Source organism: Talaromyces stipitatus, genomic scaffold, assembly GCF_000003125.1.
Source record: "Talaromyces stipitatus ATCC 10500 scf_1105507295515 genomic scaffold, whole genome shotgun sequence".
Lineage (NCBI taxonomy): Eukaryota > Fungi > Ascomycota > Eurotiomycetes > Eurotiales > Trichocomaceae > Talaromyces > Talaromyces stipitatus.
The window spans coordinates 1,910,902-1,934,476 of NW_002990118.1; the positions used below are offsets into that span (position 1 = coordinate 1,910,902).

Genomic DNA, 23,575 nt, shown 5'->3' on the forward strand with positions numbered 1-23,575 from the left:
ATCACTCAGTCGCCATCTGAAGCAAACCCGCATTGATGGAAAAGCCGACTTACTTGAGGAGATCACACAAATCAAGGAAGATATGCAGAAAGATAGTGAGGTAATGGAGGATGTGAAAGTGTTGGATCCTGATCTCTTTCAACGCGCCTTCATGCCTTTCTACTCGAACTGTCCTCTGGAGATATTGACTTGGTTCCCGACCTTGGGAGAGGCCTCCTGCAGTCGAAGTCCAGTCCTACCTTCTAACAACTCCCATATGCCATGGGAAAACCTCTACGCTCTCGATTTTTTCCATTCCTCTCCCATTTCCAAGCTTCTCAAGTCCACTATTTCATGAAAGAATTAAAAAATGCCAAATATATTCTATACATCCAACTAACACAACATACACACAAATTATGAAAATAAAAAAAGTTAAAAAATGAAAAGGAAAGAGGCAACAAACAGGCTGAATCCAAATTCAATGCTCAATGCGTTGTGTTGGGGGTATAAAGAAGAAGAGGTAATACACAGAAAAGAGAAAAGGGGGACATGGAATAATACATGATGTTTTATAATAACGTGGGGCGCAATGATGGGATATATATATACGAAATCGAGGGTATGGTAGGACGATGTGATAGGGGGTAGGGAGCGGGATTAGTGAAGGATGTTTAGGATGTGATAGGAGTATCTTGTTTTAATTCGTCGTTCGAGGTTGGGTCCGGTTTTTCGTGTTGTGTTGAGTGTTCTGCGTCTTCGGTTGTGGGTGTTTTGATATCTTCGGTTGCATCTGGTGCTGGCTCTAGCTCAGGGGTTCTGGCGGAAGGGTCCTCTTCCGTAGCCTCATTTGTCTGAAGTTGAACTTCAGGGTCGTTCAACGATGATATCCGTGGTGGGATAGGAGACGACGGATCCATTGCTGGTTCGAGACTTGGTTCGTGAGATATCTCTTCCAAAGTCTCCTCACTTGGTGCAACGACTATTGTTAGATCGGCATCCGTCTCAGTTTCAACCAGAGGCTCATTCATCGCCGTGAAACTAGTATCCGTAATACCAGGATCACTGAATGTGTCAACCTCCTCAATGTCTTCCTCCATATCATCGTCCTCTTCCTCTATGATCTGGCTTTTGCGCGTGTGCGGCTTGACCGTTTCAGTTGAAGCGACATCTCTCTGCAGTGGAGGAGATAGATTAGGTGTCCCCGGCCCGTTAGTGAACATCAAGGTATTAGTATGAAGCATTGGCCCTCTAAACGGCGTTCTCTTACGCCGAGCAAAAATGAATCCAGGTGATTGCGGAGGAGCCGTTGACGGACCAGATACAGCTTCATTGAAGACAGAGTAGATGCCATGATTATTTGGATCATTCACGTCTCGTAGCGCATTCGGTGGATTGCGTACTAGCCTGATGTTGCTAGGAAAACGAGCTCCAGCGTTGGGAATAGCAGGAAGTACTTTAACAGACGTATGTGGAGATCGACTCATTCTGGAAGATGCAGTTGGTGTAGACATTGTGTCAATACTGTTTGACGATATTGAAGACGCTTTCGAATGGGTATGGGCATGATAAATACTCCTCACAGAAGATACAGATGATGAGGTTGATTTACGCCCGCGCAGACCAGCAGATGAACGTCGATAGGAGCCCCGCGGGGTAAGGGGAGCAGGTGATAAGGAATTGCGATGACTGTTCGAGCTACGAGGTGCTCGTCCATATGAGTTTCGATGATGAGCGTATGAGGCACTGTTAGGCGCGAGACTGCTGGCATTTGAAGAACGCTTGACTTGCGTTGGCGTCATGAGCGGTGGCTCTGTACTTGTCGAAGTTATTGCGACTTGTTTGCGCCGGGTATCCGAGTTCTTCCCTGGACTCGATTTCTCAGATCGGGCTTTTGATGATTGGCCACCAGTGCTCTTTGGTGTTCGGGGATGGGGTGATTTGGCCCGTTTTGCAGACTCGACTATCCAGTGTTTGAGCGAGGCCAGTTGGCTCATTAGAGAATGTTGATTACGTCGGCCTGTACGGCGTCTGAAGAGACCGCTAGAATGAGATGCTAATTCTGGTTGAGACGCACTAACATGCAGCATGCTAGGTCGACGATTCTCTTTTGGTGGAGGTACTGGTCGTCGCCTGGTCGAGCTTAATGATCGTATCGAGTCTTTGTCAATCGGTTGTGGTGGCAATGCAATATCCAAAGCCGGGAGGTTCGCAAAGGCTTCTGGAACTTTTGGTACCTCTGGAATTGAAAGCTCGGCTGGTAAAATGTTAGTCTCGCATAAGAAAGAATCGAATATGGTAACTTACGGTTCGGTAGACTGCGACGATCTCTTCTTCCTCTAGTCTGCAGAGTATCTGCAGAATGAGCTTCCTCATCAACTTCCACCAGAGCAGAGATCTTTTCCAGTCGGCTGCTAGCGGCGCTTAAGCGGCGTAAGCTACGAGCCTCGGCCTCCTTTTCCTTTCTCCTTCGTTCGCGTCTCTTTTCTTTTCGTTCCTCTTTTTCAATCAATAAAGCCCACCAACCGGCCAAGGCATCACACCTCTGCGCCAAAACATGCTCTATGACCTGATCGATGTTCACGCCGGCACTTTTCATACGTAGTAAAGTTGCCTTTTCGAGCGGGGTTGTAAAGGGAGACGGCCGAGGTGCTTGTAAAATGATTTGCTGCTCCACTCCATGTTCTGCCAGAAAGGGATGTGCCAAGATATCAGCCAACGTTGGACGTAAAAGTGGCCGCTTGGATAATAAGATCTTAATCAGTGCCTGCGAATCATCTGGAAACTTGTCATTAAAAACAGGGTCTTCTTTGAGAATTTTCGCTTTCGTTTCTTGATCGTCATCTTCGTCGTATGGAAGCTCCCCTGCCAAGAGAGCGTATAGTATAATACCTAGACTCCACACGTCGACTTTTTCTCCCGCATACTTTTCTCCTTTGAGCATTTCTGGCGCACTGTAACATATTGTGCCGCAAAACGTTTGCAGATAGCTGGCCTTGCCTTCATATTCGCGAGTAAATCCAAAGTCGCAGAGTTTGACGTTTCCGTGTTTATCGAGTAGGATGTTTTCAAGCTTCAAGTCTCTATGCACGCACGATTTGCTGTGGACATATGCAACGGCTCCCACCAATTGCGCGAAAATCCGTCGGGCCTTGTCAACGACTAGAGGACCATTGTTTAAAATGTGATTGTATAGTTCGTCACCTGCGCAAAGCATATTAGCATTATTATTCGCAGCCCGCACCGTGACCACATACCCGGGCAATATTCTAATACCAGCCAAACCAGATTCTCCGTGATTATGACCTCGTAAAGTCGCGCGATATGAGGATGTAGGAATTGGCGATGGTGATGTATTTCGCGCGCAAGATTTGAATCTTGTTTATTCGAGGATTTCAGGACGACCTAAATATGCTACATGAGATGAGTTGCGCCGGGGCTCACATAGCCGAAACATACCTTGGAGTTATTTGTCAGCTTATGAGTCGCGAGATAGACCTTGCCGAAGGAGCCTTTGCCAATCAGTCGTCCCAGTGTATAATTGCCCACACTTCGGAGGTCCGGCGAGGAAAACTCCCTGCAATTACGACATCAGTAAGACACATATGTAGCCTCGGTACGACCAATCTTACTGAAGTAACTCATTGTAGGAGTTGACAAGCTTTTCCTTCTGGGACAGGACCTCTGCTTTTGTCCGAACTGCCTGCATGTGTTGTTATGGGGAATAGAAAGCTGTGTGTACATCAATTGCTCTGTCAAGTGTTTCCCCTTTATTGCTTGCCGGAGTTGTGCAATTCGGAAACAAGAAAAGATCAGATGAGTGCCTCTAATGCCATCCGGAAAACGTCTCGATGAGCCCCTGCCTCAGAAGGATAAGATGTCGTTCCGAGAATCAATGATATCGACAGAATGTTCCTTCTATTGAACGAATATTGCCGGTGCGTAGTACGCTGGAAGGTGAGATCAAGCGACGATAACTTTATGGGGCCGAGCGAGTCTTGAGATGAAGTTGCGTTGTATTCCGGCGGAATGATAGGGATTTTTGGAAAGAGAGTAACCACGAGCAGAACGTCGAACAATAGTGAGCGCTTCGAGATGCAAGTATATAGTTTCGAAAGAGGTAGGACGAGTCAACAAAAAGCTCGGTGAGTTGTAGATTAAATGACTGTTGGTCGCATGTTCCGAAACGTTTAACAGGCCGGGGTCAGATCATTGAAGGAGGGACAGTCTGGTAATCAGCCGCAATTCGAGTTGCTTGATTAATGGCCTAGCAGATGTATAGAGAATGAAGATATCGCAATATAGTACTGAGAGAAGAAGAAGAAGAAGAAGAAGAAGAAAGAAGAAAACAAGAAGAAATGAGAGAATGCTGGCACAATTCTGTGATTGGCTGGGTGGATTAGAACCCATGACATAATGCATTTACGGGGCTGTGATTGGCTATTCCTTTGCTTTTGCATTGAATATTGGCATTATTTTCTTCAACTTCAATGTTTTCTCTGCGTACAATTCCTGATTTGCTTTCGATAGATCAACCTTCCTTCCACCAAAGCAAACTCTTGAGATTCTGCATCACACTGACTCCTGTGCACAGCGTCGGATCCGCCGGCTCAAGACCGGGCTCGTTTATTAACGCTAGGCTGATCATGCCCAGATACGAATGATAAATATCTACGATCCGGTCAATCAGCAAGGAATCAGGCAGAATTTGGATTTGGGCCGTGTTTACCTGGTACTTCTCCTACTGATTTGCCAAAACCGCCGACGATATGCTGTGTCTTGTCGAGGAGGTAGTGTCGTACACCGGGGGCATCAATGAGTGATAACTGATTCATTGTCTAGATTCATTAGTACAGGAACATATAACGGCAGGATGCTTGAAAGATACTTACACCCAATGTCCCAGTCACCCAGAAGCAGTAACATGTGTCTGCAATTTTGTTCAGACGCCCGTTAAATCCTGCCCATTTCAACGACTCTTCATGGATCGGCAAACATTCTGGTAATTTGTCAATCTGTTCACTCAAATTCGTGGTGCTTTCGTCCTGTGTTTCCACTGTCGATGCCGAATCGCCTTTAGTGTCTGCTTCGTCGTCTTCTTCGTCTTCGGCCCCCAGATCGGAGGTCTGTCTCGAAACTAGCCATCTAAGTAAGGACTGATAATTTTCAGTCTTTGGAGAGAGAACTGCTAGTTGGGCGCCTAAAGAGCCTGTCCTCTGTAATAGAGCGAGGGCTCCCACTGCACAGTATGTCAAGCCAGCTAACGGAGCATGTCAGCTAGGTCTCCTCAAACAGACGGGCGTAGGATATACCGTGAGCCTCTCGAAATGGTGTCTCTCCCATACCACCATCATATGACTTTATACATGTCAGCATATATATTGAAGTAGACAGAAAGGGAAAGCAACGAACCTGACACGACTGCACGAAGGAAACCAGCTTTGCAACGTCAATATCCCTCACATCCTCCACCCCCGCGCCGTACGGACCACGCAAAAAATACCTAATCCCAGCCGCACAATAACAAAATCTCAAATCATTCCCGCCCACAATCCTCTCATCAGCACCAAGCATATCCCCAAAACTACCATCCTGCCTCTGCAACTTGGGCAACCACTTCAAGCACTCCTTTCTCTTCACTCTCGACAAATCATCCCCCAAAATGAGTAAAGTCTCAAGCGCTAGAAAAGTAGATGGAATATTCGCAGGATCCCACCCCGCATTATCGCGATCGTGTTGTGCATCTCCGAATTTTGTACCTGTGAATCCTCGAAACCCCCCCCGCGGGTGTTGGCAGTGATAGATCCAGTTTATGTATCCCTGACGTTCTTCGGGGGTGGTTTGTTCGTGCAGGACGCCGAGCAAGTCGAGGCCTGCGATTGTGAAGAAGCCAAGAAGAACGCGGCCTCCGTCACCGGTGGTGTATTGATAAGGTAAGAGGGTTTTGAGACAACGGAGGAAGTATTTGATGTGTCTTTCTTTATTGAATGTTGTTGACGACATGGTTTTCTCTTTTCCTGATTTCCTGTGTTGTAGTTTGCGGTATTGTAGATATTAAGATATTTGATATCTTTTTTTCTCCAAGATATCAGCAGATGAGCAGATTAAATGGTAAGCGAGGACCATTTATCTGCATCACAGCGCACAAAGAGGCGACCCTATTGTTCTCAATTTCGTTTATCTTCTTTCTGAAAGTGCATTCTTTGTTCTGATCGAATCTAGACTACTCCGTACGAACATCGGGATTGACCCGCACTGTGGAGACAGTTCTGCTAGAGCTTTTCAGCCTTCTCCCTTGGCACCATTTCTCCAACACAACACAGCATCAGTCAAAGTACAGGCTCATTGGCCTGACAAACTACAAAATGACATTTTTATCCTCCAAAACTCTCATCCAATTGCATGCGCTATTCATGTTCATCCTTGCTGTTTATTTAATCACGTCCCCCAGCTCCATCACAGAGTCAGATCTCATCTTCATAATCGGCGAAGCAATGCAAATCGTACATCCCCTTCCTTCTACCCTTACGAGAATCAAACTAAGTCGATACAGGACCTCGACCCAGCAATGTCAACCTCCCAATTCCCCTTTTCAATCTGCGCAATCCTCCTAGTAAGCGAAGCCCTAATCGACCTCATCGTCGTCGGCAAACTACCCCAACTCGACTCCATCCTCACCAACCTCCAACGCGAACAACGCCAAACCGAGGATAGAGGATTCTCGCGAATCACTTTACAAAAACCGAAACAAACCATAAATTCATGGACGATACAATTGGCGACGATATATAATGAAATTTGGACTTTTATTGCTGGTGCTCGGTTTGTTTTCTTTTTTGCGGTTTCGTTGTTCATATATACGGGTGATTCGTCTGGTGCTACTGGTAAGAAGTCGTGGGTGGGTCAGGGGCAAGTGAGGAACGGGTTGGATCAGGTTAGGAATCGGATTGTGTTTACTTTTGCGTTTGTGGAGATGATGTTTTGGTTATGGGTTTGTCCTGCTCCTGTTACCGTTGGTTTGAAAATGATGAGACTGATCGATGGATATAGGCATTATCCAATGTGCGCGAGGAGCGACGGGAGGTGGTTACCCGCCTAGCACAGCAACAAGCTGCCGAGAACGAACGGAATCTCCAGTAAACAGATTTTGGTTAATGTACAATAGAGCTATGCATGCTAACCTAGACGCGACATATAAAATATACGCTCGAAACTTTCAACACCTCAATTCACGATTAGCTAATTATGACAGTTGAGACTACACGACAAAGCCAGAATGTTGTACATGACGCAAGTGTACAACAGGACCTAGACAAAACACATTGCCAAAATAGCCGCAGCACCAGCACCCGCAGCTGCAACACCATTACCCTTTGCCACGGCACTAGCAGCTCCAGTATGGGTTGTCGACGCAGCGGATGCCGAACCAGTAGTAGTCTTGGAGGAAGTCGCGGAGCTCGCCACAGAAGCCGAAGTGGGTGCAGAAGTCACGGCAGAGGATGCAGCGGTAGTCTTGGACGAGGTGGCAGATGCAGCATCAGCAGTGGAGGTAGCCGAAGCAGTGCTGGAACAACCGGCGGCGCTGGGAAGATTTGTGACTCCGGCGCCGGCACAGAGTTGTTCTGCGAACTGGAGGGTTGCTGTTGCGGAGAATCAGTCACTGGTACCGATTTCAGTCGGGGGAGTTAGGCTTACTTTGTTGGTCGGCTTGGTCACAGACTTTGGCAACACAGCAGGAGACAGAGGTAATAAAGGATTCAGCACTGCAGATACACTTGACGTCTAGACCGCAAGAGGCAGGCATAGCATTGGTAGCGCAGCTTTTCTATGTATGGGTTAGTTGACCTGGTTTGAAACCGATGAAAAGAGCAGTAGCTTACAGCACAAGGGGGCAGAGAACTAAGGTCCTGCGCAGCGGCATTGACAACGCACAGAGCGAGTCCAGAGATGATGCCGGTTGTGAGCTTCATGATGATTATGAAGATTGGAATGGTCAATTAGAGAATTGAGAGGTACTTTTGGTAGAGAGTAGAAAGATGGAACTGAGAGTGACACAGACGCAGGTTAAAAGAAAATTCCAGCTGTAGTGACACAGGGGGAAAGAGTCATTGGCCTGGGGTCAGAGTCAAGGATGAACCTTGGCTTAAGCTTAAACTTCGGAGCAGCCCGATACCGTGTCGTACGGTACAGTCATACGGTGCGGGTCATTGTCACTGAATCTGTAGTATGTCATGATATTATGGCTGTATGTACGTGACATTGTACGTGACATCGTACGTAATATTGTATCAATGTACGTACTATTACCTCGATACGGTAAATGCAGGAGTATCAATAGAGCATTGACCAATCGATAAATCCATCACTGGCCCCACCCACCGTACATCCTCTGAAGAAATCCGGGGTACAGCCAATCAGAAGCCGTAACACACATGAAGCCAGGTCTGACCGGGCGACCACCAAACAGGAGAAGCCAAAAAGTCACGAGGTTTGCCGTAATGTTCGATTGGCCTGGGTGTATGTGTACAGTATTTTACACTTACTCGCGGGTACAGTCTGCCGAGACCTAAATCCATCAGCCTGGATGCATACTTCCTCTTAGCTCTCCAGTACTCATCCTCCTTAGGTTTATGGTTATTGCAACCTGAACTTGACTTTTGCATTCATCATCTATCTGATGCTAGCTCTATATACGCTTTGCAATGGGCCTGGGTGTGTTGGAAGACTCCAAGTTGGATCATGTTCCGGGTATATTCTGACTGCCCCATGACACTCACTTCCCAAGGATGCTAACCAACATGAGTTTCAACAGGAACATCCTACGTAAATGAAAGCACAGACGTCACTCACAGACAACCGGACCAGCAACAGCCATGGCTAAAATACGATCGCTCCGGTCCAGTCCCTATACTTCTCATTCCGCAACCAAGCGATGACCCTTATGATCCATTGGTATGTCTCGCAAAACAATCCAATTAAGCAAACTAACAAGCGGCGAAGAACTGGCCGCTATGGCGCCGCGATCTAATCCTAGCTATCCTTTCTCTCGTCGCCGTCATCTGTACTACCATGAGTCCCATCATGGCCGCAAACACCGTCACCATCGCTCTCGCTTATAGAAGAGACTTTACGCAGGTCGCTTTGTTGACGGGTTATCATCTTCTCGGAGTCGGTTTGGCGGGTATACTATGTGTGCCGACGGCGAGAATATGGGGCAAACGGCATCTATTTATATTCGGTAATATATTGATGATCATCAGTGCTGCCTGGGCGGGAGGAAGTACAGGGAACTGGCGAAGCTTGGTGGCTGCTCGAGTCTTTCAGGGGTTTGCTTTGGCGCCGTTTGAAGCTTTAGTGAATGCTTGTGTGGGCGATTTATACTTTATGCATGTGAGTTCGCCCCCCACCCCCAACCGGTTGGATTGTTCTATGACAGGTTATTGAGATGTTGTAGGAACGCGGGAAACGGATGGCATTCTCAAACGTTGCTCTCTTTGGTGGCGCCTTTTTGACGCCGGTGGTTGTTGGTAAGATGACGGAAACGTTGGGATGGCAGTGGTCCTTTTACTTTGTTGCGATATTTACGGCAGCGGGCTTGCCCCTTATTTTCTTCTTTGTCCCGGAAACTGCGTATCGCAGGGCTGACTATCTGAATCCGGATTTCTCTGGTGATGCTGATGTAACAAACTCCCAAACGGACATCGTCGACCCGGCTTCACAATTGTCTGCCGATGCTCGTAATCAAAATGTGCAAGAGAAACAACATCTATCGGGGCCGACAAACGAGATTACACCAAAGACGCGGAACACGCAATACTCTTACTGGCAGACACTCAAACTGTTCAACGGGAGGAAGACGGACGAGAACTTTATCAAATTGTTTCTCCGGCCGTTCCCTCTCTTCTTCCACCCTGGAATTCTTTGGGTATGTCTAGAAACTATATCCTTGTCACTCAATACTGACAGATGATAGGCCTGCCTCACGCAAGGCGTACTTATAGGATGGACGGTATTCATCGGTGTTGTCCTGGCAGCTGTCTTTCTCGGGCCTCCACTCTGGTTCGACCAAGTCAAGACTGGCTATCTATACACAGGAGCTTTCATCGGATCAATACTGGGTCTGATATTTTCCGGTCTGCTGTCTGACTGGATCAACAAGCGCATGATCAAACTCAATAAGGGCACCTACGAGCCCGAATTTCGAATTGTTCTTGTGTTTTTCCAGTTACTTTTCAGCGGTATTGGGCTTTATGGATTTGGAATTACTGCAGAGAATGTCAGACGATACGGCTGGCTCATTCCGGATGTATTTTTTGCTTTTGTCGTCATGGGCATGGTGATGGGTGCTGTTTCGAGTGCACTATATATCGTGGATGCACATCGTAAGTCCTCCATCGGCTCAAGTTTGATTGTTTACTGACTCGACATTACAGGTCAAATCGCCGTCGAAGCATTTACATGCATGCTATTTTTCAAGAACATCTTTAGTTTCATTCTCACCTTCTTTGCGTACGACTGGCTCGTTGTCAAGGCAGGATCCCGTGCACCGTTTATTGCCATTGGCACGATTCAAATTGGTATCTGCTTGCTGGCCATTCCTATGTGTAAGTTATTTCCCAATTCGAGATACCCCATACTGATCCATCCTGCAGATGTCTTTGGCAAGCGAAACCGATCCTTCTTTGCGCGGCATAATATTTTGAAGGCGCTTCATCTGTAATAGCATTATATTAGATATACCATTAACTAGCTCCTATTTCTTTTTTCCCAGTGTAATGCCTGTATATGGCAGTATCATCAACATGACGCAGTATAAAAACCCAAACCCCGAACTTGAAGTTTAAGCCACACTGACCAAGAATGCGCGGAGATCGACCAATTAGACACCACCAGTGCTGACTTAAGATTCTAAGAAAGGACGATCTATACCACTAAGCCTAAACAAACATAGACCAAGCCGCATTTGGAAAGAAGTCTATCCCAAAAAGGAAGCCACGAGTTCCCTTAACAATTTCAAGTACTCTGATTGGCCACATAGCCATCTGATCACAAGAACTCCATCGCATCGCCACTATCCCCATCTAGGATTAGTAGTTCAGCCCCAACTACGTCACTCGTCATAATCCACTAAGCTCTCTTTCATCGGAGCTTTCGGTTCCCCATCACCACTACGTTGTATATATGATGAGATGACTTTTTATTCTTTCTTCACCACTGTTTAAGTGTGGTGTTGCGGATTTTTGTCTGTATATTTGTACTACGTGTACTGTCTTCGTGGGTTATGTTTATGATCTGATCTGGTTGATTATCTTTTTTCTTATTTGCTTAAGAGGCTATGCTCGTGTCAGCCTGATACAACGTGCAACCGAGACAAGTACCGAGGTGCATACACAGATATGGCTGCTGTACGGAGCAGCAATGTGGGCTCTGCTCAATTAGCTGATCACGGTATGTTACTGTACCTCCGGCTTAAGAAGCCCGACGTTCAATTGACATGCGACAGCTGCTACGGCCGCGCTGTATGCGACGAATCCCAAGCGGAAACGTGCCGGAAGCGAGGCACTCTCGCAAGGATCGCAGAATCAGAGTATGCCCTGCCACAGAAAACTCTAAAGTCACATGACTAATTGGTCTGGTATAGCATCGCTTCCTGCAGGTCTCACTCTCGCCAATGCTAGTGCCGCTGCAAGTCTTGCTCATGCAAATCAAAAGACTACCACAGCCTGGCATCCCGAGAGACAGCCTTACGCTGAAAAAGCGGCTGCCTTTGTACGAAGCTACCAATCCCCCGAACCAGCTCCTCCCAAGCAGCCCAATCCGGATGTCTACAAGGCTGCTTTGTTAGCTGCTCAAGAACGGGTGTACACTACTTCTCCACCAGCCACTAGTCCTCCGGAGCTGAAATCTGATAAAGCTGCATTTGAGAAAAGGCGTGCATCACAACGAGAGAGTGCTCAGTTCAGTCCAGGGGCCTTGATGGCTGCTACAGGAGCTGTATCTAACCGACGAAGGACCGAGTCTGCGCCTACAAAGCCAATGTTTCATCTCGATACTGCTGCTGCGCTTACTGCAGCGACTATCTCGCATCGAGCCAGTCAGGATGCTCGGAATGATGTCTTGAGTGATCTTGAGCCGGGAATGGAAGCTGCCCGGATACACCATATTGCGCGGACGAATGTGCAGTTATATACGTCCACACCTCCAGTAGAGATTGAGCTTGAAGAGCAGAGGTACAAAGATACTCTTCGAGCGGCCGCCGTTTCCATGGCAAGGGATATGTATGCCTCGGCTGCTGCAACGAAAGAGGAGCCCTCCGATGAAACTGACTTCGCAAGTGCGGCTGCACAAAAGCGGTTATCGCATCGGTACTCGCAGTCTCAATTTTCATGGGCGCCTGGAGATGAGTACAATGCGACACAGCGGCCGACGCCAAATCTGCATGAAGCCGCACAGAAGATTGCGGCAGAGAAACTTGCAAAGATGCAAAGGGATGATTTGTATAATAAGCAGGAATATTACGGCACTGCTGCAAGCTCCAAGTCACGTCAGACGTTTACTCGTCGTTTGAGGAGGAGGACGTCAAGTGAGGGAGACGTATCTGCAATTGATTGGCAGAGATCTGAGCGGATCAGACACCAAATGACCTCTCTACAGAGTCGCGTAAATGCGATTGATGAAAAGAAATCCAAGGATAGAGCGGATTTGATGGAAATCGCACGAAAGAATGTTCACGCCGCTATTCATGATATGGATGAGCAAGTATACGCGCATACTGGAAAACCCTCGCCGAGTATGCAGCGTGAATGGGAAGAAAAAGCACAACTACGCGCAAAGCAAGAGAGTGAGGCCCGTCTAATGAATTGGGGTAGGGTTGATGTTGGTGGTGAGAGGTATATGGATCAGACGGAGGTTGAGGCTATTGCACGATCTCGTATTCAGCCTACCCTGGATGAAATTGATAATCGGGTTGAGGAGCAGCGTGCCAGAGAGGTTGAGCAGAGGTTGGAGCAGGAGAGACAGCAAAGGAGGCAAGAGACGGATCGTGAGAGAGAGGCGGATATTAAAGCGGAGGAGAGGAGGCAAGAGGGTACGTTTTGCTGGATTTATTTCATCATATCATCATAGCTAACATGTAAAATAGCAGCGGTGCAGGAGAAAGAGAAAAGTAAAGGATCCCTTCTTGGTAGGAGACGATCTTTGATGGGTGGTGGAAAGCTCTTCTCTCGTACTTCTAGGAAGTCTTCTTGGAAGAAGCCGGAGACAAATGGCAGTCGTGAAGAGGCGCTTCCTAGCGGTGGTGTGAATGAGCAGGTCGAACAAGGACCTACGAGCGATACTGCCCCAACAGGACCTGTTGAGTCTACCACCGTGGGAACAACCGAAGACAATACACAGCCATCCCACCAGCAGATCGTGTCCGATACCGCAGATGCAGAACCACAAACAAGTTCGCCGACATCCCCAAAATCAGAATCCAAGATCAAATCCTGGTTCAAAGGAAAACTCAGTCGACGCTTCAGCAAACCCCAACCACCTGAAGAACCCACCAGACAAGAAAGTGAACTTTCAACCGGCGTCTCAACAGCAGAAGCTACTCATCGTGCGGCGGCTCTAACATCCAATCCCGTCTTAGATACAGATTTGGTCTCCGATCTTGCGCCCCAACGACCACAAGCTGAAGAAGACGCAGTAAACGAAGAAGTCTCCCGGCAGTGGAGTAGTTCAACCGAAAATTCAACCGACAGAAACCGATCCAGCTCAGGAGAAGACAAACGTAAAAAGGGTCTACGAATGAGTCTTCGCGGAATAATATCCAGAAAATCGACCTCTGATGCAGGATCACCCTTGGCTTCTCCTACAGAGGCCAGTCCGTCTGCTACTGGTGCTAGTAGAACAGTTGGTACAACCGCAATGTCTACGCGACCAGCACAAGTCCCGAGGTTGAATACGATGGAACGGAATGAATTACATGATAGTTTTACGGAGGAGTCGTTACCGCTGCCTCCGAGTTTGGTGCAGGCTGAACGGAGGAGTTTGAGTGGTTCTGCGAGGGATTCGAAGTTTTCTGAGGATCTCTGATTTTGATTTCTGCCACTTGATTATTGTTTCTTGTTTCTTGTTTCTTGTTTATGATGGCAATATCCCCAAACCATTTAGTTAGTGTATACGCTCGCTTTCATTATGATGACTTGAGGTTTATACTTTTTACAGATGTGATGTGTACCTATAGGCAATATGTACTGTATAACTAATCAACTGTACTTTCAATTATCTTACTGATGGGTGAATTTCTGCCTGAGGCTCCAATCCGGAACTACACCCTTTCGTTCCGTCCTCAGGCAACCAAGTACTTCTCAACCTATACGATATACCAGTTGACATAGTAAGACGTCAAATAACAGTCTCTGAATGGCACTAATATCAAGATGTTCCAATGCTCTCAATGCGACAAATCATACTCCCGAAAGAGCCATTTACTCCGTCATGAATTAACACGTATGTATACGACCCTAACCAAGTCCTCTCCTCTTTCCCGTCGACAACTAATAATTCACCAGATACAACTCACCTCTCAGCAAGCTGTCCAATCTGCAAAAAGGAATTCCAAAAACCGTACATCCTTCCCCAGTATCCTTAACGCTATCAAAAAAAAAGCTGATTTGGATAGGGAGGTAGCAAGACGACACAGCAAAACATGCGCCAAAAAACATAACCAACCCATCCCCCCGCCAGCAAGAGCAGGACGAAAGAAATCGTCTTGCGATGAATGTTTTGCTGCTAGGACGGCGTGTGATAGATCCTTGATTCCGTGCGTGCGGTGTAGGGGATTGGGGTATGCATGTTCTTTGGCAGAGTCTTCTATCAATATTTCGAGGTCTATCATTCCGACGACCAGCGGCGGCAGCAGAAATTTTATGGGTAATGAGCCGTTCTATTTCTTGTTACGATTCACCGATCCAGAGGTGAAATATGATCGATTAGCCATTTCGGAGACGGCGGGGTATTCGATCAGGAGGAATCTTGCGAGTGCGTTTTCGTTGCTTGGTGTCTCTGGCACAAATACTCACTCGATGGAGTCTTTTATTGGTGACGTTGTGGATCCGAGGTTATTGGGTTTTGACACTGGTTCGGGGATTGGGGACGGATATTACGATCAATTTTATGCATTCATCCCCGATGACGCAGCCAAGCTGCCGAGGCAGTTATATGAGATAGCGAGAGAGTTAGTCGAAACATCACGATCGCTGCGTCTTGATTCTGGGGATGGAGCGGATATTCTCGACCTCACGGAGCTGCATACATTGTTCACCGTTCAGAATCTTACCGTGTTTGTCACAGCTTTCTTCCATTCCCTGCATTGGCATATGCCCGTCGTGCACTGTCCAACATTCGATCCGGCCAATGTATCGAATTGTCTTCTTTTAGCTATTTTCTTAGCTGGGGCAGTGTATACTATCCCGTGCAGTGGCTCTGATCTATTACTACCATCCCTGCTCAGCGTTGCTGAGGAGTATGTTTTCCGCAGGGTTGCCACAGCAGCAACGACATTAAACGACCACCCGATCAAAGGCTCAACGATAGAAATAGTTCAGGCAGCACTTATACTTGAGATGCTTCAATTCTCTCAGGGAGATCCGCAAACCAGGCGACGGATTCGAATTATTAGACATCCGTGCTTGGTGTCTACGATACGGTCTATGGGGTTGTTTCATTATAAGCGGAGGGAGGCTCCGGTGGTTTGTGATGGTGAGAATAAATGGAGGGATCTTGCGGCGGAGGAGGTTTGTATTCGGTGAGTCTCCACACCCTCTTGGGTATAGTCTTCTAATGTTCTGTTTATTGAAGGGTTGCTTGCTGGGCATTCCTTGCAGATGGCTTTTTGACTGTATGCTTCAAGAACCATCCATCATTATCAATATTTGAGATGGATTGTGATTTTCCGTGGAGTACTGAACTGTTTGAGTCTGAGAATGTGTCTACATTCAACGATACCGTCACTATTCATACGACTGTGCCGTCACTTCCTACGCTCCGCAAAGTTGCGGAGGGTTTGCTCCAGATGCCTTCTTCTAATCAACACATATCCTGGGGTCGATCTTTATCTGTAGAGCACCTCCTTATGCTGATATACGGTATGTACCTTACTTCTTTCCGTATATATCTACTGATCAGAAATAGCGATGAACTCTCTCGCCTTTCAAGCCCGATCCGGTCTACTCGGGTTTATATCAATAGACATCATCAAACACGCCGCCATGAACTGGCACAAATTATGGAAATCCGTCCTAAGTCATCTCCATCATATCAATGGCGTGACAACGACAGAAAACTTGCATCTAGGATATCCGAAACATGCAGAGGAATTATGGTGGTTGTTGATGACTACACTTGATGCTACTACTAATCAGACGCAGAACAAAGGGAAAAGGTTTCAGTATTTGGATAGTGCTGCTACGGATGATTTGGGGAAGTTGAATGAGTTTATTCTATCTGCTAGGGGAAGGAAATCTTCAATATGAAAGTAATGTACAAGCTCAGCCAGGAAAGAAAGTACATAGCTCTCGGGCGCGATTTCCGACCTCTACCTAGTCTTCTTCTTCTTCTCCTTTTCGACCTCATCGACGATCATACCCTTCTCACTCGGCGTCTGATAAGTCCAACAAACCCGATCCCAAAACGTCGTAAACTGTCCATAATTATAATTAAAATAGAGGTGATGCATGGTATGACACGCTGCACCATTGATGAGCTTTGAATACGACAGATATTCCGCATCATCTACCACCACCATCAGCAACAAACCCTCTAAAATATTGGAAGTAAAGAGGAAAAACTTACGAATCAAAACCGTCCAAACAGTCACAAACACAAACAATCCCAAATAAGCACCCTTCTGCAACGGAAACACAAACGGGAAAATATGATAGGGCAAACTCTGCAGCCATCCATCAACAGGGTTGAAAGCATAACTTGCATAGGGGGTAGGCACGATCCATTTATGATGTCTTTTGTGGACAAACCGATAGATTAAAGGATGATGTATGGCTCGATGAATCCAGTATATACCCGTATCTGTGAAGAGGATAAAGAATGGGTATTGGATGTATTTGTATACGTTGCCGGAGATGCCAAATGGTATCTGGAGGGCAGGGTCAGGGCTGAAGTCGTATAGTTTTGTGTAACCGTGGATTTCAGCGAGAAAAAACGGTACGGTTAGGATGGCCATTATGGGCATTGCGAGGAGACTTTGTCGGATTTCTTGACGGATTTGCTGGCGCAGGAATTTGGGGTGTTTGAGTAGTTGTTTGTTGTAGATTGTGTAGTAGAGGAGGGTACTGCCGAGGAGGTACATGGATATGCCGAAGAGCCTTTTTAAGCTCTGTTAGTATGGAGTATGAAAAGGTTGGGGAGCACTTTGTACCATGTTATGAGGAACAAGGACAAAGCCTGTCGAGGGAGGTAGTCTCGGCTCCAGGAGCTGGATGAAGCCCATTGAGATGGTTGTAGAGGATAGTATAGTTGGACCTGTTTGTTGTATGCTTGATTGCCTACATCGTGTAGAGTGTCATTGCTGATGAAGGCTTTTACTGGTAAGACGGTGGCATATAGCCGGTCAAAGACGAAGGTGTCGCAGATATCGAGTAGGACGTCCATTGTGCAAGACAGGTGTTGCAATGGGATGGAATGTGAACATTGAATTGTTAGATGATTTTTTGGAGAAGACATCAGAGGGTTTTATACAGGTTGGGAGAATACCTACATTGCTTAACTACATGGGAATACCTACTTAGGTAGCTGAAATACCTACATATAGTTCCTATTCAATAATACCTACACAATACTATAAATCCTTCAGGAGTAAGTGGCGTGACCGAGAAAATCCATCGAGTTGTGTGGAGTTTCTAGAGGGATTTATTCAATATCATGTCACGCAATGAATTATAGATCTGTCACGACACATCACTCCGGATAATGTGATCCGGCTCTCCTATAACGACAGTGATCTGTAATGTACTCCTCTCCGTGATCTCGTCCCTGTGACAATCTAGAAAAGCAGCAGCAGCATCTTCATCGACAAAGTCAAATCCCTCAACGGCTTTATAGTTGTGCCATGAGCCGCCAGAGAACTGGGTATCCCGGAAAAAATAGTCCGAATTTTTGGGGGCGATATCTCGCCATAGGACGTATTCTACAACGTTCTCATCCCCATCGGCAATGCTGGTCATGCCGTCAGCTCGTTTCTCAAACCATTCCTGGGAGTATTCGTCGTTCGCTTCGTTTCGGTTGTGGAACATCAAGACACTAGTATTGCTGGTTTTCTCGCTTCTTGAGAACTTTGCCACTTGCCTGGCCAAGCAGCCTTCCTGACCCAGCCGGCAAAAAATGTGTGCACCCGCAGTTGCTCGGTAGCCAGGATCCTGAAATGACGAGTGGACGATGAATAAGTTGGGAAATGTGAGGCGTGTAACATAATCCCACTCCGGTCGTACTCCTCCTTTCATCGTCTGCTTGCTGTTGGATATTTGGATATATGCCCTAAGCGGCGAGCCGCCCTCTTTCGCTTGTCTAGTCATGCCAGCATGAACGGATTTGTACTCGTGAATGAACTTTTCCGTGGGCCATCCGTCGGGTTTAGTGACTGAGATGAACCAAGTCACCTCATGATAAGTATCAAACTTGGTTTCTGACGTTGAGGTCAGTGCAAAATCTGGAAGACCGGCCATGAGAATAGTAGCCATGTCCTTCCGGTCACGAAGGTTTTTGAAGAACTCCTCTCTTTTCTTGATATCTTCCGGCTTCTGGGAATGTAATCTAAGTAGATTTGCAGTCGACATGGGATCGGTGATTTCACGGAAGATACGTCGTCTTGTCTCAGCGTAGGATTGTAGCAGCTCAGGACTGGCTCCTTCGTTCAGTATTTGAAGTAAGCTCCGACCGAGGTGCGCAGCGTCGAGGAGACCAGTCGTCAGTCCAAGCCCACCTGTCGGATTATTGAGCTGCCATCTACATTAGTATGGCGTAACAAACAAACCCATGAAGGAAAACTTACATGAGCAGCATCCCCGGCTAATATGACATGGCCTTGTATATAGCTAGAGGCACATCGCTGGTGAACGACGTAAGGGGCAAACGCTTCATATTCAATCTGACTTGTATCCCCCGGAAGCATATGACACAACCTTTTTTTGATAACGCTGATTGTGGCTTCATCAAGCGCATTTATCCTATCTGTAGATGCACCAGCACGCCGAATTCCCGTGGCTATTCGCCAGCTCCTACCCTTGCCTCGCTTGACAATGACGCCCCAATCTTCAGGGTCAACGATGAAGTTCCCGGCTTTCCAACCGAGCTCGCTCAACCCGTACTTGAAGTTAACGGCAACAAATAGCAAGTCTTTCCAGGTGTAGCCCTCAAGCTCAATGCCCAGATTACGCCTGACAGTGCTTCGACCGCCATCTGCTCCGACGAGATACTGACACTTTCCTGTCAATGTGCTCTCCCTGCTCTCGACGTGGTATTCAACGAATCCGTCACCCTGCTGAAGGGTTTGCAATCTGTGGTTGAAATGGACCTCAGCGTTGCCAGTCTTAACAAGGGCATCTAGGATAACCTCGCAAAATTCTGGTTGAGCCAACACAACAACGTAGTGAGGATCTTCCAGAGGTGGGTCAATTCCCGCGATGACCTTTCCATCTCTATCCCTCCAGTCGACTCCTTCACAGCGTTTTTCTCCCGCAGCGATGACAGCCTCTAGAATTCCAGCTTTTGAGAATTCCTCAAGCACCGCGGGAAAATACCTGCAGAGAGGGTTAACTTAACGGATGGTCCAACCAGGATGTTAACGCGGAACTTACACCACGGCCCTAGGGGATTGATCGATGCCGGATCCCGTCTCATACACAATTACCTTTATACCTTTCTGTGCAAGGAGTAGTGCTGTAAATAGGCCAACTGGGCCTGCGCCGACGACGACGACGACGGGATCTAACTTGCCATCCTACAATCACGAGTGAATGAGCCCAAGGTTCGTAAGACATACCGTACAAAAGCTGAATATAGAAGTAAGTCTTACCATATTCTTGGAATTGATCTAACTCCTGAATGTCCACGGGTGCTTGTAGGAGAGAGGATGAGATCTGCGATACCCAGGTATATATAAGCGGCATCTTCCTGCTGTTGTGGACACTTTCACCAAGCAAAAGATTCCCCAACTACATCGGTATCCCGTGGTTGAACCGGGGTAGCACGGCGTCCGTTATCCGGCAATCGTGTCCGGCACTTAAGAGTGAATAAAAACCTGGTATTTGGACAGATGAGAGGGTGTGACCGTACTCGTAGGTACAGTTTGAATTCGTTTCTCAGAGACAACAGCGAGACTGTCCCAAAACATGAGCCTTAAACCCGATGGGTGCCAGACCATTGTGTGTAGGAAGTAACACTGCAGACTGTCATTGATGCCCTATCGCCATGGGCAGCTAACTAATCGTGGTCCGGTCCAGTGCGTCTGTCTTTGAGGAGCCGAGATACAGTGCCGTGTACGATGGCAAGTTAAACATAGCTCCATCGCGGTATTACACGAATGCCGTGGTTCGCCGTGCCCACTGTACCGAGTCTCAAAGACAGCATCCAATACGCGGGTGTGTATAACTTTCTTCCTCGCCTCAGCGCCCAGTCAGAAGTGCGGAGAAGTCATCTGAAAATATATTGTGTTCCGATTCCACCGCTCGGAATATTCGGAAGCAATACAGAGTTTGATTGCTTTTCGTCTACCCAGAATAGAGCGATGAAGTGGCTCAAATCAACCCCGCAAGTCTGGGGTTGCGGGTCCCGACAATGCTCTATGCGGAGGTTGGAAAAAGGAAGTCATCCCTCCAGTTAAGCACGTCCAATCTTGTTTTTCCAATTGATGAGATACGTCCAAGTTGCCATGGATACGACCTTCTCCCAACAAATGCACACTGCACAGGATGACCTGGCCCGCAAGACATGGAAGGGTCATCGCGCCTGTTTCGAATGTAGACGGCATGTATATCCCGTTTTATCGTTTCATGAGCCGAATACTAATGTAAAGCCTCTTTCTTCCTACAGGAAGAAGACAAAATGTAAGTATCCATGACCTGTATGTCACAACCACTTCCCTAATAACTAATCTGTTCTTATTAGGCGATATGAGACAACCCACTTGTGGACTTTGCGAGAGAACTGGCGGGTCCTGTTCCTTTCCCGTCAAAAGAAAGAAGCCAGATGTGCGTCGGCCATCAGTCGCCCACCGGAATGAACCCAGAGTTGATCCACGGAAGCTTGGTAAAGTCTTCGCGCTGCTAACACATGCTTAAGAATCTTCAACATTAATGCTTGTACCAGAACGCCTCCTTGGTTTGCTCGAGTCACGCCTTGGCAATGAAGGGGATGTTGATCTGCTGGCGTGGCAGCTGTCTGGGACGAATCATTCAACCATTTGTTCCAGTGACAGTGGATTGCGTACATTGACCTCGGCCGATAATACGGAGCGAGATCTACAAACAGGAGATGAAAACGCTTCCGAAGCTGTTTCTTCAACGAGAACGCCGACTAGTACATTGGATCCTCATATCATCGACGATTCGCTCACACCATCCTCATCAGCTCACGACTTGACAGATGACTACCGAGACGAACATGCAGGCTACCGGTGGTGGTTGACAGTTCCAGAACAAGTCCTTACTGAGCTCATTCATTTGTTTTTTGACAAGATCCAATGCTGGCTTCCACTTCTACATCGACCACGATTCTTCGATCGCTATATGAAGAACGGAGTCTTCTCTAAACGAAGCCCTTCGTCCTTTTCAAATACTGAGTCACTCTTGTTTTGTGGCTTATTTGCCCTGGCTGCTCGGCACTCGCAAGACCCATTTTTTCAGGACGTTCCGGCATCAGACCGGGGACAACAATTCATAAACAACGCGAATAAGTATTACGAGATGACTCGAATGTCTGAAAAAGGCCCGACACTTATGCACCTCCAAGGCTACATCTTGCTCACATTCTACCAATACGCCTCCGGGCCTTCCCATCGTGCCTGGATCCTTGCGGGAGACTGCGTTCGTCTGGCCTATGATTTGAACTTGTGCAATATGGACGAGCAGCAATACGACTGCATGATCCCGAGAGAATGGTCTTTTTTAGAGGAACAACGACGAGCTTTTTGGCTGGTTTGGGAGGTCGAAGCGTTTGGTTCCGCTATTTCGAGACGTCCGAGCTCTCTCAACCGCTCAATGATAGCTGTACGGCTTCCTGTCAGTGATGCGAACTGGTTCGCTGACACCCCCGTTAAGTCTCCCATTATTGACCCGAGGCCGTGTGTAGTTTGGGGGATACTGCTCGATTCGCAGAATCAAGACGCACGAGCATGGTTCCTCCTTGCCACCTTCCTCATGGCAACTGCGGGCGAATTTGCCGGCGGTCGATACACATGTAGGCGCGATAAGGACGAGCTCGTTGATGCCATCACATGCTTTTCTCTGGTCATTTCTCAGAGATTCAACCTAGAAAGCCTCGAGTTCTCTGGGCCCTCTGAAGATGCTACAAAGTTCAATTGGGTTATAGCCATGCACCTGATGGTACTGTGTAGCCGTACTACAATACGGACCAGTTTCGAAACCAAACGCCAACGCCCTGGGATAGTGGACTGTTCACGGTACATGTCTCGAATATTTTACCAGTGGCAACCAGAGTACATTAGATTAAGCCACCCGTTTCTTGCATGCTGCTTGCTGTCAGATCTAGCATACCCTTTAGAGGAGACAGTGCAAGGTTTGCCGTCCCAAAGTACAGATATGGCAAAGCTGGTACTATCACACTATGCCTCAGTCTGGAAGCTTGCTTCTGTCTTATTAGGTATGTTCGCTTCCTGCAGACTAGCGAGGGTGTTTACTAAAGCATAAACTTGATAGATCTAAGAGAGATGTTGATCCGTGGCGCGCATAATTCAGCAAACATCTCATTCGAGAAGCGTTTTGCGCTATACTTTCCTCGTGTCCACCGTAGCTGCTCCAATGACATTGAATCCAACCAACCTGGCTTATTGCTAGGGGTAGCCGACGAGGAAATGGGGAAAGATAATGAGAATAACTGCCCTGTGTCCATTTCAGGACTACAACAATTCCCCCAACTGCCGGGAGATCTACAGTATATAGAGCCCGGAATGGTTGATATCAGCAGTATATCTAGTGGAGAATTCCCCAAGTTCTTGCCCTTTGCTAGCCGGAATGCTTTCAATTCGCGGGACTTGCTCGATTTTGTCTTTGAGAACAATTAGCCGTTGACGTGTGCCTAGTTACAAGGATAAGATCTGGGTGGGCATGGCGACCAACATTTGAAGCCTAACGTGGCAGACTTGTACAATATCTTTAGGCTGGATCGATCTTGTATATATCATCTCCTTTGGATTTTCAAAACTATATCCTCAAATTTCGACAGTAAACATGTAAGTCAATACCTCTCTTCCATTTGACTGTTCTTAGATATGTCACCTGGGCACATGCGAATCCAAAAGAGAGCCACACGACCAGTTACCTATCTGGAACAAACATATGTATCGTCAACTTCAAGTCTG

At 47.2% G+C, this 23,575-nt stretch overlaps 10 protein-coding genes across 13 annotated transcripts, besides 1 other annotated feature; 5 read left to right on the forward strand and 5 right to left on the reverse strand.

Annotated features, from left to right (window-relative positions):
- Positions 1-352: 352 nt before the first annotated feature.
- TSTA_047460 (serine/threonine protein kinase, putative) lies at positions 353-3,688 on the reverse strand (the record flags this gene model as incomplete). Its single annotated transcript, XM_002485205.1, has 5 exons — positions 353-2,236; positions 2,287-3,183; positions 3,237-3,384; positions 3,439-3,556; positions 3,612-3,688. The coding sequence occupies 5 exons, from the start codon at positions 3,686-3,688 to the stop codon at positions 654-656; spliced, it is 2,823 nt and encodes a 940-aa protein (XP_002485250.1). The 3' UTR covers positions 353-653.
- A 521-nt stretch (positions 3,689-4,209) lies between these two features.
- TSTA_047470 (geranylgeranyl transferase beta subunit, putative) lies at positions 4,210-5,982 on the reverse strand (the record flags this gene model as incomplete). Its single annotated transcript, XM_002485206.1, has 5 exons — positions 4,210-4,650; positions 4,709-4,817; positions 4,872-5,239; positions 5,292-5,337; positions 5,392-5,982. 5 exons carry the CDS (start codon positions 5,980-5,982, stop codon positions 4,511-4,513), a joined length of 1,254 nt encoding a protein of 417 aa, XP_002485251.1. The 3' UTR covers positions 4,210-4,510.
- Positions 4,292-4,337: a microsatellite.
- A 362-nt stretch (positions 5,983-6,344) lies between the features above and the next one.
- On the forward strand, positions 6,345-7,119 carry TSTA_047480 (uncharacterized protein; the record flags this gene model as incomplete). The annotated part of the gene is made up of 3 exons (XM_002485207.1): positions 6,345-6,482; positions 6,533-6,970; positions 7,030-7,119. 3 exons carry the CDS (start codon positions 6,345-6,347, stop codon positions 7,117-7,119), a joined length of 666 nt encoding a protein of 221 aa, XP_002485252.1.
- A 70-nt stretch (positions 7,120-7,189) lies between these two features.
- TSTA_047490 (CFEM domain protein, putative) lies at positions 7,190-8,094 on the reverse strand. The gene is made up of 3 exons (XM_002485208.1): positions 7,860-8,094; positions 7,675-7,804; positions 7,190-7,619 (listed from the first exon to the last, which is right to left on the reverse strand). The coding sequence occupies exons 1-3, from the start codon at positions 7,947-7,949 to the stop codon at positions 7,288-7,290; spliced, it is 552 nt and encodes a 183-aa protein (XP_002485253.1). The 5' UTR covers positions 7,950-8,094; the 3' UTR covers positions 7,190-7,287.
- Positions 8,095-8,681: 587 nt separating this feature from the next.
- On the forward strand, positions 8,682-10,734 carry TSTA_047500 (MFS transporter, putative; the record flags this gene model as incomplete). Of its 2 annotated transcripts, XM_002485209.1 has the most annotated exons (7): positions 8,682-8,727; positions 8,792-8,931; positions 8,980-9,369; positions 9,434-9,904; positions 9,953-10,361; positions 10,413-10,583; positions 10,632-10,734. In XM_002485209.1, 7 exons carry the CDS (start codon positions 8,682-8,684, stop codon positions 10,697-10,699), a joined length of 1,695 nt encoding a protein of 564 aa, XP_002485254.1. In that variant the 3' UTR covers positions 10,700-10,734. The 2 variants fall into 2 exon arrangements, with proteins under 2 accessions (XP_002485254.1, XP_002485255.1); XM_002485210.1 differs by having other exon boundaries at positions 10,413-10,734.
- Positions 10,735-11,375: 641 nt separating this feature from the next.
- TSTA_047510 (uncharacterized protein) lies at positions 11,376-14,251 on the forward strand (the record flags this gene model as incomplete). Its single annotated transcript, XM_002485211.1, has 4 exons — positions 11,376-11,427; positions 11,483-11,566; positions 11,636-13,066; positions 13,121-14,251. 4 exons carry the CDS (start codon positions 11,376-11,378, stop codon positions 14,056-14,058), a joined length of 2,505 nt encoding a protein of 834 aa, XP_002485256.1. The 3' UTR covers positions 14,059-14,251.
- A 643-nt stretch (positions 14,252-14,894) lies between these two features.
- TSTA_047520 (uncharacterized protein) lies at positions 14,895-16,499 on the forward strand (the record flags this gene model as incomplete). Its single annotated transcript, XM_002485212.1, has 3 exons — positions 14,895-15,772; positions 15,826-16,112; positions 16,159-16,499. The coding sequence occupies 3 exons, from the start codon at positions 14,895-14,897 to the stop codon at positions 16,497-16,499; spliced, it is 1,506 nt and encodes a 501-aa protein (XP_002485257.1).
- TSTA_047530 (sterol desaturase, putative) lies at positions 16,445-17,747 on the reverse strand (the record flags this gene model as incomplete). Of its 3 annotated transcripts, XM_002485213.1 has the most annotated exons (3): positions 16,538-16,758; positions 16,819-17,348; positions 17,402-17,634. In XM_002485213.1, the coding sequence occupies 3 exons, from the start codon at positions 17,632-17,634 to the stop codon at positions 16,562-16,564; spliced, it is 960 nt and encodes a 319-aa protein (XP_002485258.1). In that variant the 3' UTR covers positions 16,538-16,561. The 3 variants fall into 3 exon arrangements, with proteins under 3 accessions (XP_002485259.1, XP_002485260.1, XP_002485258.1); XM_002485214.1 differs by having other exon boundaries at positions 16,445-17,348; positions 17,402-17,747; XM_002485215.1 differs by having other exon boundaries at positions 16,445-16,758; positions 16,819-17,747.
- Positions 17,748-17,930: 183 nt separating this feature from the next.
- On the reverse strand, positions 17,931-20,147 carry TSTA_047540 (uncharacterized protein; the record flags this gene model as incomplete). The annotated part of the gene is made up of 4 exons (XM_002485216.1): positions 17,931-18,977; positions 19,031-19,778; positions 19,836-19,965; positions 20,021-20,147. The coding sequence occupies 4 exons, from the start codon at positions 20,145-20,147 to the stop codon at positions 17,931-17,933; spliced, it is 2,052 nt and encodes a 683-aa protein (XP_002485261.1).
- A 995-nt stretch (positions 20,148-21,142) lies between these two features.
- TSTA_047550 (uncharacterized protein) lies at positions 21,143-23,422 on the forward strand. The gene is made up of 4 exons (XM_002485217.1): positions 21,143-21,285; positions 21,346-22,244; positions 22,296-22,857; positions 22,914-23,422. The coding sequence occupies exons 1-4, from the start codon at positions 21,150-21,152 to the stop codon at positions 23,276-23,278; spliced, it is 1,962 nt and encodes a 653-aa protein (XP_002485262.1). The 5' UTR covers positions 21,143-21,149; the 3' UTR covers positions 23,279-23,422.
- The last annotated feature ends 153 nt before the right edge of the window (positions 23,423-23,575 follow it).

Bases quoted from the DNA above. Each gene is read 5' to 3' on its own strand.
- TSTA_047490 (XM_002485208.1), bottom strand. From the start codon at position 7,949: ATGAAGCTCACAACCGGCATCATCTCTGGACTCGCTCTGTGCGTTGTC. The intron at 7,805-7,859 runs GTAAGCTACTGC...ACCCATACATAG, and splicing joins GTTCTCTGCCCCCTTGTGCT to AAAAGCTGCGCTACCAATGC. The intron at 7,620-7,674 runs GTAAGCCTAACT...TCTCCGCAACAG, and splicing joins TGACCAAGCCGACCAACAAA to CAACCCTCCAGTTCGCAGAA.
- TSTA_047550 (XM_002485217.1), top strand. From the start codon at position 21,150: ATGAGACAACCCACTTGTGGACTTTGCGAGAGAACTGGCGGGTCCTGT. The intron at 22,245-22,295 runs GTACGGCTTCCT...ACCCCCGTTAAG, and splicing joins TCAACCGCTCAATGATAGCT to TCTCCCATTATTGACCCGAG. The intron at 22,858-22,913 runs GTATGTTCGCTT...TAAACTTGATAG, and splicing joins GCTTGCTTCTGTCTTATTAG to ATCTAAGAGAGATGTTGATC.